The 12,491-nt window shown below is 31.8% G+C and overlaps 1 protein-coding gene across 5 annotated transcripts in view; it reads left to right on the plus strand.

Annotated features, from left to right (window-relative positions):
- Positions 1–4,512: 4,512 nt before the first annotated feature.
- The window catches only part of cno (adherens junction formation factor afadin), a 196,498-nt gene continuing 188,519 nt past the window's right edge, over positions 4,513–12,491 (plus strand). For 2 of the 5 annotated variants that reach the window (XM_085823561.1, XM_085823562.1), the window contains exon 1: positions 4,514–4,763. In XM_085823561.1, the coding sequence (XP_085679687.1) occupies positions 4,653–4,763 (111 nt within the window). In that variant the 5' untranslated portion in view covers positions 4,514–4,652. Of the gene's footprint in view, positions 4,764–12,491 lie in introns of all 5 variants that reach the window. The other 3 variants (XM_035351201.2, XM_035351202.2, XM_085823563.1) reach the window with 2 other exon arrangements.

Below are 12,491 nucleotides of genomic sequence, written 5' to 3' on the forward strand. Positions count from 1 at the left end.
TTGCCAAGCAGAAGAGAGGAAGCCGTGAGTTCGAAGCAGGCCGCTTACCTTAGAAGTTACGCAGTTGCTACTTTGCCTTCCAGGCCAGAGGTTTTAATCCTCTTGATAAATTAAACGTATTGTAGTGTTCACAGTCTCTGTGCTACATACGCTTCCTGTTATTATAAGGCCAATCTTATTCTAAAGTTAAATTAGAGTTTAGTTTTATTTTGATATCTTTTAAGTTAGACCCCGAGTGGAGGGTCATTGTATTCCGAAGTACGGAAGTCATTGTATATAAAGAAAAAAATAAAGGGTTTTGTATACCCTTCGTCTGTATCCTGTCTACTTACTACAATTAGTGAACATAGCTTTAGTAAGCTCTCTGTTCTAGTCAGGTCATTGTATGTTTCCGAAGAAGGTTAGAAGAAATATTGAACCTGATATTGTAACACTAAATCTTCGTGCATGTGAGCATATATTGTTAACGCTTTAATTTGCATTTGTTTCGCAGTTATAAATATATGGCGTAATAGTAGAAATCTTGTAGTGCTTTCGTTGAGTTTAATTAATCGCTGATATTTCACTTTCGCGATTTTTATTACGCATTTGGATTTGGATTGATGTTGTGAATATATGTGGATTAAAAGAATTCAAGTGTATATTTTTTTAATTGAGCTGAGAATGACTGAAAGGGTTACAATGAATCTAGTGCTTTCTTACAGTGCTTGCATTCTTTTGATTTTTAAAGTGTAAATATTCAGGATATATATCCATTGCCTAACATTAAAAATTAATTGTATATAAATTGAATATATCCGTTGTGAATAAGATAAATTCACTCTGTTTGATGAGTATTTCTTGTGTAGAGAGTACATTTAAGAGTGAGCAGTTATTAAATATGAAATTTAAGGCACTAAATGTATACAAATGCAAATTATAGTAAAGTTCACTTTGAATAAAATTCTGCATTGGTTATTATTATAGAACATCTTTTTCATATAGACTGCAATAAAAAGTGCTGACTTCTATTTACATATATAACTGGTGGGTGCTACTTTGGTAGACGGTTGCACGGATTTTGGCGAGTTTTTGGCAATTTTTCTTTTGGCGAGTAATACGACTTATGTAAACCCATTGCTGGATAAGTTATTTATGGTAACCGATACTTTGTTGTCATTTTATTTAAAAAATAATGCGTTTTATTGTGCATAAATTCCGTGTTTAAAATATTATTTATGGCTTTTAAATATTAAAAATCAATTTAATTTTGCATTTTTATTTGAAATAAAAATTTTATTGTTTATGATATTTTATGAAATTTTATTTTGTGGATGATGTAATCAATGACGTCACCTTATTTTAAAAGTAATTAGTTTTAATATCTATAAATTTAGTCTAATGTTTTAAACATTATTTATGGCTGTTAAATATAAAAACACAATTTAATTTTGCATTTTTTAAATATGATTTTATTATGAATGATTATTTAAATAATTTTAATTCTAGGCGTGATGTAATCAGCTCCCTGATTGGTTACTTAATATTTGTGCATTACAGCGCCATTTTAAAATTTTATTATTCATCTCTTCGATTTCCTCAGATTTCAAAGCGAATGAATGTCTTCGTTTCGAAGATGAATGTTGTTAGTGGTAATTACCAAGAATTACTGGTATCGGCATAAAAAAATTGCCGTTTGAGACCTTATTTTGGCCAACCTGGATTTCCTAATCAAAGATTTATTTATTGTTACTAGGGTCAGAGGAAATTTATTTAAAATATTTGAAGGAAACCTCGCTAATTGCTTCTTCAATGAAGTGCGAGAAATGTGGATAACAAATGAAGTTTTTTTTTTTTTTTTTTTTTTTTTTTCCTGGTGCTTATCAATATGCGTATAGTAAAATGCTTAAATGTAAGTACATATTTTTCTTTTACTTTATTATTGTGTACTTCAATTTTTATTAAAAATTTAATACATATTTTTTAAAATTTCCTGAGATATTTATTGCCACATGTTTTAATGTTAAATAATTATATCCTATAAAACTTATTTTAAAGGATTTGAATTTAAGTAATTGAAAAATTTTAATTCTTTTAAACGTTGGTATGATGTTTTTAATTCAATATTCAATTTAAGTAATATTTTATTCCAATTAAATGTTGGCGCAATGTTTTTATTCTATTATATGAAAGTAATAATTTAACCTTACTTTAGCATTTTATACTCTTAGTAAATGTATTTATTTACACTTGTCAGCCATCTTAATGAAAACAACGTTTTCAACAAAAAATTAATCCATTATTTTTAAGGATATTTATTTTTTTAAAGTTTCGAATACTTTACTATGCGTGAAATACGTAAAAACAGCATTTTTCAAGATGGCTGACGACTGTAAAAACCGCGCCAACAATTGCGCCAATGTAAATCGCCAAAAATCCGTGCAACCGTCTACCAAAGTAGCACCAACTGGTGTAAATATTTTTCTCATGCGCATGGTTTTATGTAAAGATTGCATTTGGGTTCAGATGTTTATCATATGTTTCTTTCTTCACCTTATTTACCACTTTTAAGTAATATTTCACATCGATATTTTTACGAAGCATCTAACATATGTTTATACTTATTTTAACCAGGAAGTGAAATATTCATAATTGCCTGTCTTTGATCTAACTTCACAGTGAAAAGTTTCAGAAGCAGTTGACGATGCTTTAGTTATTTTTCACAAAAAATTGCGTGGCAGAATATTTTCAACCGTCTTGCTAAAATCTTAAAGCACGCAGAAGGTCATGTGACATGACAGAAATATTACTGGATGCTCATTGGTCCATCCTAGAAGCCACTCCCAAGGTGGCTACACGGATGTGCACTTGTGAAATATGCCGCCGGGACATACGGGCCGAGTGCGCTTACCGTTACACCAAGAAGGCACTCAGAAAGGTGGAAGAAAATACCTAATGAATTCAAAGACGAATTGTTAATGTTTGGTGTCAATTTTGATTTTAACTTGTTTGCGTAGGATTTAGGTGAGAAATTAATATTATAGTCAGTAGCAGGTGGGTTGGGAGTGAATTCTCATCATTGGATTTTTTGTTGTGATATAGAGTAATGGGGATTCACAGAAGTAGTGCTCAATTTCCCCTTTGAAAGTTTCGAGCAGTATTTATTTATTTATTTTTTTAATAAATTTCGTGCATATGAATCAATGTGAGCTAAACAGTTTGCACATTTTGATTATTCTGATCGACCTTTAAGAGGACAGACAGCCGATTTGTGTTACATTTGGTGCACTTAGACGCGAGATAACAGTTTTCTGACGAGTAGTTAAGTTTTTAACTTTTATGTCACTGTGCTATAAAATTTTTAGTAATGTATTTCTCTGTCTTTATATGATGAACTGAAGTAGGGGATTAACTGTATAAATCTTTTCTCGTTTTTCATTCGGTATAGAAGTTCTGTTTCTCGTGACTTGAATGCCTAGATTTGTGAGAGCTGTTACTATCTTCTTTGGGGGATTTTATTGGTAATTCATGAAAACTATTTCAACTGGTCTTTTATATTTATGAGTAATGATACAAGGTTCAATGTAGGCTGAATTAAAGATTTTTTAGTAATTTTGATTATGCTTCTTGAGTTGAAGGTAAAATTTTGATATTCACTATACTCATGCTGACAAAAAATGGAACATTGTTTTTTTGTGAGATGTATTTCGGGAAATCTATGCATCCACGAGATATTATCTAGTGGTTTCATCGTTATGGGTAGAATAGCTGGAATATGTGTTGCTGGGTCAGCATTATTCCAGGGATAGAATTTTGTTATGCAATGGCATCTGGATTTTTATTCATACTATGAAGGAGGCCTAATTTTTTTGGGTTAAGATATCGGAAGGAGTATTACCAATCGTTTGTAATTTAGATGTTTTTACGTGGGGGAGGGGGGGAGGAGGTTAGGAAATTGGTCTGATGTTCCAGATTTTTATATAAATCTTCGGGATATTTATCTTTAGTTTTTCCTTTCAGAAAAAATATTAGGACTTGCTATGGGAGGGTGTTGCTAGTCTTTGAATAATATCACACTTATTATCACGAGCACGAGTCTTGCATTGCGGCACCTAATTTCTTCATAGCAGTAATAGAGTCTTTCAGTGGCTCCAAGAAGGTTATTTTCCAGAGTCAATTTAAATTGTTTTAGGGTTCGGATTTTCTTTTCAAGAACCCTAATAATTTTTCAAGCAGTATTACAATCACCCGCGTTGGTAATTCCGGAATAGTGAGACGTCTGACGTAGTGGTTTTTATTCAAATTCCGTGACAGGGTCTTTAATTTTTAATTAATATTTATGTTATTAACTCTTAACGTCGATTTTTTAAATATTAATGATAAGCCTTATTAATAAATGTACATTAATAATGATTTATACGATATTAAAAACATTGGAACATATAATTTAGTGTTTGTTGCGTCCCAAACACTAGTGAGGGCGCTCATCGCGCATGCGCTTGTGACTTTTAAATCGCTCTGGTAGCTTTAGAAACATTTTCTATATCGTGCGAGGAAGTCGCACATAAACTGCTTGTGCATTAAGTGTTGTGTAACGTGTGTGAAAGGTTGTCATAGTGCCTAAAATTGAAACCGTCCAGTAGAAATCTTAACAAACGGATTTTATTGTCAAAATGGCCAACGATCACGACAGAAAAGTTCAAGAACGCGAAAAGTTAAAGAATATTATCAACCAGTGGAATGCTAACCGATTGGATATATTTTGGTTATCCGAACCCAATGAGGTAAGCTAAATTAAAAATAAACTTATGAATTGGATTAAGGGTGTTTGACTTTATTCTGGTATCGGTTAAATCGTGTTGTTTTTGAATTGTATTCCTTAAATCTCGCATTTAATTGGCCTTATTTACGTTTGTTAAAATCAAGATGGCGTAGTAGTAGCACACCCTCAAGGCTGCTCCGGACAGGTAGAGTAGAATAGTTGTAGGGTGGAGATTAAATACCTGGTTGCTTTGGAAAAGCGGTTCGTTTTTGTTAAGGAATGAAAATTCATGATAAATATAAACACCTTCTTTGAAAATATTAGCTGTTTGCAAAGCACATTCAAGTTAACCTTTTTCTAGTTATATTTTGCAGGTGGTATTAATGTAAATAACTCGCTACATGTAGCGAATGATCAAGCTTCTAAAGCGTTATATTTCCTATTAGCTCAATAAGTTTGCTCCTTTCGATCTGTCACGCTAAAAATGTTTAATGACGTAGCTTTTTAGTTTTATAATAGTTCTTGCATCTAAAATATTAATGTAGCTGTTTGTCGTTGACTGTTTAGCTTTATTAAATATTACCCACTGCTTAGATGCAGAAAGAACACTTTACTGTTCGACATCATGAATTACCTCTCTTCGGAACTAAATAAATTGTACTGCATTTGCAAGGAGTTTTCTTACGATTTTCTTATTTCTCCTGTGAGGTTTTTGCAGATATAGATTGCAAGCAATGATTTAAAATACATCCGCGAAGTAATCACTTCTTGATCAAGGCTTCGGGGTGTTTGCACTATCCTTCTCAAATGTGCATATAATAATTGATTTGTCAAAGCACACAAGGATATCATAATTTTAATAAATGTATGGATGACACCTTCTCATGGTTATGAAATTTTAAAGCCAAACATTTAACAATTCAAGGCAAGTTGTCATAATAGTAAGAACTTCATTTTTACGTTCATTTGAATGTCTTAGAATTATTGTAGTGTATGTTAAACAGGGTGTATGTCTTTCAAGGGTATTTTAAGACACTGAATTATTGTATGTAGTGTGTATAGTCGTAGCATGTTATAAATCGTGTTATGTGTTAAAATTTCAAAAATAGAGCAAACGTCATTTTTAATGTGTTTTTTTACATCTATTAAGCAGCAAGATAAAGGATATTTTTGCTAGCTTCATTTTCATAATGTAATATGCTGTCTCTAGAATAATATGAAAATTGCTTGTTCTCAAAATAGACAAAACTTGGATTTCTTTATTTTATAGAAAAGCAAGTGTAAAATAATTGGAAGTAATTAGTTTTGGCATTAGGAACTTATTTTGAAAAGTTCATAGTTAATAATTAGCAGAAACATAAGTTGCCTGCTGTTCGCAAAAGCTTGTACCAGGTGGCTTTTGACTATTATTTAATGCATTTTTTTTTAAAGGGATATAACAGTTCTGAATGGTAGTTTTGTAATATTTGTGATCTGTTAATCTAGAGGAATGTTGTAATTTTGTGTTGGTATTAATATGGATCGTCTTTTACAATTTGTACTTGAATGATATATGAGGTGTAGCCATAAAGTAACTGAGCAGTTTCTTATAAATAAGAAAAAGATTACTAACCTTCAAATAAATTTATCTTTTTGAAAATAACTGTCAGAGTTGTCTATACGGTTTTCCAGGTCAAGAAACACTGTTAATAGGAATTGGAGTTAATTGTTCACAAAATAAACGTAACATTTGATTAAAAATCTGAAATGTTCCCAAATCCCTGCCCTTTCATGGTCATCTTAGCTTCAGGAAAAAAAAAAAAAAAAAAAAAAAAAGATGAGCTGCGGGTAAGTCGGAAGAAAATAGTAGGTGACAGTCATTGCAGTTGAATGCTTATCAAGATTTTACTGTGCAAACAATGCTGAATGGGGCAATATCATGTAAAAGAAACAAAAGGCCAGAATAAGAAAGTTCCTTCTTAACGCCCCTTATCCTGTTTAATCGGAAAAGCACCTTTTTATAAAAATACTGATTTAATTGATTAATATTTTAAAGACAGATTCATGGTGAATAAGTCCTTTGTAATCGAAAAGTGCAATCATAGTCTTAGTCTTTAATTTCAACATATGTGTCATCTTCAATGCTTTTGCATCCACATTTAAAACACATATACTACCATAATAAATAAATAAAACGTCAATTTTTTAACATACCTTTTCTTCACGTGCATACGTTAACACAGTGATTCTCAACCTTTTTTTGTCGCGGCACACTTTTAATGATTTTAAAATTTGGTGCCACACAGAGAAAAAGATAAGTTTAAAAGTTGTTTACTTACCACTGTTTATGATAATAAATTTGAATGTAAAATAAAGTATGCACTACAAAAACAGCAGTACGTTTATTAAGGGATTAATTACATGTTAACAATAAGAATACTTTTAATGAGAAATTTGAGCTTGATGTGTTTTATAATTTCATTTATATTCAGTCATAAAAATGACAATGCTACTCTCAAATCATCTTCTACACTTAATAGTCTCAATCTTTTTTTCGTTTTTTTGTTGGTTAATCCGTATTCACACGAATAAGATGTACAAAACTGTAATAATATTTTTAAAGCTTTTTTGGCTATCGTGGGATAATCACATCTAATGTCAATCCAAAATGAATTATTGATTCTTCCAACTATTGTAAAGTTAAATCTCAATTATTAGAAAGTGAAATTAGTTTTTCCTCTTCGTTTAAAGTTAATTCAGATACAGAAGTCTTCGGCACCAAAATCGGCTTCGATACCACAATTGACACGCATATTAATGTCTTAAAAACCGAATTTAGCCAATTCTTATGTGTACCGTATACTAGGATTAAACCTATTATAATTTTTACCATATACATTTTTAAAATTTGACATCACGATAATTGAGAATCACTGCGTTAACGCCTCCCACCAGCATCTCGTCCACGTAAGCAGTTTAATCAAATAACTGGTCTTTTCGGCTCATCCGCTGTTGATAGCGGATATATATGTATAATTGTGTCCAAGAAAGCCATAAATCCGTTTTTTATTTTTCCTGCTTCTTCATGCACCACACATATTCGGCCAAATAATAGTGTAAGCCGTCCTTCGTTTTTCTCCTGCATAGAGCACCACTTTCATAAAACATTACGCACATGCAACCAAGCACAGTAATTGAAAATCTCCGGTCCGTACGAAAAGGTTACTATGACAAAAAATAGCCAAAATCTCAACTTATCGCAACACGTTTGGCAATAGTCGCAATTTTCTGCAAGACTAATTTCGCCAATATTAGGGTTACCAAAAAACCTACTTCACACAGCAGGCTTCCAGATTTGATAAACAATGAATACCACTTGGCAATATTTTTCAGACAGAAACCAAGCGGAACCGTACAGTAAATTTCAATCTGCAGATTATATTGTGAAAAGTTGATAGAGTATGTGCTTATATGCGACAAGTAAAACAGTTGGACCATTTTTTTAGATATGTTCTCATCCAATATGCTAATTTGAATCTTCAAAGAAAGTGCATATGAAGAAATGATTTAAAGTAATACCATCTGGAAATGTAAGAAATGTTACATTCAACAAGTTGAGTAACACTGTTATTTCATTTGGAAGCAGTTTTAAACTTTATTAGCAGTATGGAAGCAAACATTAAAGATTATTAAATAATAAATTAAATATTAAATAATAAAATTAATTGGTTGATCTTTAGATTATGGTAACTTGGTGAAACTTTGGCGGCCAACTCTCCTACAGCAACCCTCTATTTTTTTTTTCCCCGCCGCCATTTTGTCTTCATGAAGTAAAGACATGTTTCTTTTTATCTACTGAACACTTCTTCCAATCACTTCAATCTACTACTTCAATCTTCTAATCTTCTACTAGCCGAATTACACTTATGCTACAAATTTTATCTAACAAAACTGCTTACTCATGACAAATATTCACAGCAAAATTGGGAAAAAGTGCACAATACCATACTCCTTATGTGTTTTTCAAAATAACACATACACATAAACCATGTACACATCGACTTATTTTTACTTAAAAAAACATCCCAGAATTACACAAAAATGGCATTGCGCACACTCTTCACTATATCCATGTACACTGCTTTTTTCTCATAAATTAGAAAAATTTCACGAAAATACATGACAATTTTCTGAATCTTTAAACCCGGTAAAAAGAACATATATGAAATTACCTGATCGCGAAAAAGTATATACTCTTTCCAAATATGAACATTTCCACATATAAAATAAATAAAATATCCAAAAAATTTACCTCTAAATCATATATTATAAACGTCACCGACGAATTCATACCGCAAGCATTGCAAATACTTAATGTCAAATATTTAAATTATTTCCATGCACGTTTACTTCAACTAAAACGTATACCAAATTTCTACAAACATAAAATTCACAAAATAACTATCGTTTAATTAAAATATCACTAAACCATGTACACGTCGACTTATTTTTACTTAAAAAAAAAAAATCCCAGAATTGCACAAAAATGGCATTGCGCACACTCTTCACCATATCCATGTACACTCCTTTTTTCTCATAAATTAGAAAAATTTCACGAAAATGCATGACAATTTTCTGAATCTTTAAACCCGTTAAAAAGAACATATATGAAATTACCTAATAACGAAAAAGTATATACCCTTTCCAAATATGAACATTTCCACGTGTAAAATAAATAAAATATCCAAAAACTTTTACCTCTAAATTATCTATTATATTATAAATGTCACCAATGAATTCATACCGCAAACATAACAAATACTTAGTGTCAAATATTTAAATTATTTCCATGCACGTTTACTTCAACTAAAACATATACCAAATTCCTACAAACATAAAATTCACAAAATAACTATCATTTAATTAAAATATAATTAAATTCAAAAACACTACTTAAAATATAAATAAGCACATACATTAAATTAATAAAAATTAGCTTACAATCATAACTACTTTAAATCATTGCTAATAACAATTTTCCCAATAATACCAAATTACTTTACTTCCACCTTACATTTAGAACAATGCATAAAAATAAAATTCTCAAATAATTAAAAATACTAACTTACCTAATCTTCTTCAGAATCTTGATTACGTGTCCGATAAACTTTTCTTATTTCTGTTTCAGGATCTTTAAAATCATACTTATAGTTCACAGCAAGGTACCAGGTAAAATAAATAACTTAATAAAGCATCTATACTTCTATCTCGCACAACCTTAAAGAAACACTTATTACTACCCCTTTCAATCCCACTAAATACCCATTTCGAATTCACTTTAGTTAGGGCCATGGAATCCAAAAATTAACAAACACTGTTTCACACAACACAGAATAACAATTTTCCCAATAATACCAAATACAAAATTTCCAGATTTTTTCCCGATTTCCCCCCTTTTCCGATTAAAGAACCGTAATTCGTCCATTAATATCACATGACATATCCCATGATCTCTCATTTCCCTCACACAAAATAATGCGTAATCGGAACTGAGTACTGCTCACATTATTACCAAAGTTCCAGGTAGTAACCTTTATCGCCTCCAAAATGTCGCCAAACTACCAGTTACCATATTCTAAAGATCAGCCAATTAATTAAACAACAATCAAAAAATACTTTTCTTCTGATAAAATTGTATGATTCTGAAGATGGCTATTACATTCTTAAGACTAAAAAAATTAACACTAAGAAAAAGTTATCTGATTGTAATGAAGTTTTGTATGTATATATTTCAAGCCAGTGTGCAAACAATGAATATTTGGTGCTAGCATCCAGGTATTGTATAAAAGAGGAGAAATTCCAGTTCAAGGGCATAAGTTCATTTGAATTTAATTAAGTCTATTTAATCTTAATTGTGCCAATACCCTGTAAACTGGTTTGCATATACTATGAACTTATGCTGAATTATGAACTGCACTATGAATGAACTTATAAACTGTGAACCATGTAACACAAAAGCCAAACAAACATAGACAATATAGTCAGCAATGCAAATTATGCCATTAATATATAACTGTGTATTATGAATGCTGGAAAGTAAACAAATGCCCGAACATTGCGTTAGCATGCCTAGTCAGGGATGCACTTCAAGAGATGGTTAGTGCAGTGGAGCGATACCAGTTTTGCCCATGGCGATATTTTGGTGCCCCTTGTACTTCTTTCTGTCTGTCTACCACAATTCAGAGAGGATGTACTATCAGCCTAGGAAAAGAAGAGTGTTCAAATCAAAGAATTACGTGGCATTTTAGATAAGAACAATCCTACTACTCAATAATGTTGGTAGGAATGGGTGAACTATGATAAAGTGCAGCAACAAGAAGATAATGGCAAATCTAGGCAAATGATAAAACATGAAGACAGAGTGGCTCTCACAGCCTCTGATTCATCATTATTAGTGATCCAGTATGTGACTGGGATACTACTGGTGGCCACAGAACTTTTGATAGCCGATGAAAGAAGCCTTAATTCTACTCCACCTATTTCATCAACCTTTTACATGTGCACACTGACAAGTGTGCAGTGGTGCCGGCTTTCTTCGAACTGGAATCTCACTATAGTAGACATACTTTCAGTGTCAAATTCTTCTTCAAGTGGAACCATGATGAATAGCAAAGACATGTCTATAGACATTTAGGGCAGCAGTGGGATGCTGACCTAGTCTAATAATAGTCATTCAGTCTAATAATAGAGTTCTGGTCTCGAGGGCTATTTGTTTGATAGTTGTATTTGTTTGTTAGCTATATCACCTTTATGGCACGATGGTGCTTTGGCAATATTCTGTATCTCATTGTTCTTCCTTTCAAGGCATCCAATGCTTATATTTCAATAAGATAAGGCTTAGCTACTTATGATAATAATTTCTACTGAACGTACCTCACTTTCCTGGCCTGCTAGACCATCAGATCTCTTTCTAGTCGAACACATTTGGGGTTTGACAAGCAGGTGCCTTCCAGTTGTCCTGGGTTATTGCTGATCCAACTCAACAGTTGGGGAGAATTTGGCAAGAAATCCTGCAGGAGTCAATGCTAAGCTGTATTTCAAATCGCATAAGGGACAAAGGTGGGCTAGTACTTTATTAATTTAACAGTCATGTGCATGTCAATTTAAAAATTGACATGCACATGACTGTTAAAAATTTCAAGGAAAAAGGCTTCAGCTGATACTGAAGAAGTGAGCAGTTTGCAGTGCAGATAAATTCATCAAAATCCGTAATAATGAAAAGTTTTCTCCAGTACCTATTTATGACTGCTGATGAAACTTTTTTTCTGGCAACACATGTGTTCAAAAAATACTTTGGTAACCTCTTCAGAAAAGACCGTAATAAGTATCAAAGATTCTAAAGTGAGGAATAAACATATGTAGACTTTTCAAAATCTGAGAAATACACGACCTCCTATATTTAAAGGAGTGAAGATTTTCTCTATCGTCTATCATTCAAATAAAAGAGCATGGATGACACAAATATTAATGAATGATTGGTTTGAAAATCATTTCATGTCCAGCACTTGGTAGCATTTGAAATTTGTTGCCTTACTGGATAATATAAAAAATTATTCTGATTATAGACAGCTTTTCAGCTCATACTTCATTTAAAATTTTAATAGAATAGTAACATCACCATACATTCTTCTCTTCAAATTATTCTTCCATCAATAGATATCAGAACATGCATGCTGAACTATATCAGAACTGTACATGCTGAAATATAAAG

This window comes from Stegodyphus dumicola, chromosome 9 (assembly GCF_044657685.1).
Source record: "Stegodyphus dumicola isolate Sdum_Otavi_A_Nest chromosome 9, ASM4465768v1".
Classification (NCBI taxonomy): Eukaryota; Metazoa; Arthropoda; class Arachnida; order Araneae; family Eresidae; genus Stegodyphus; species Stegodyphus dumicola.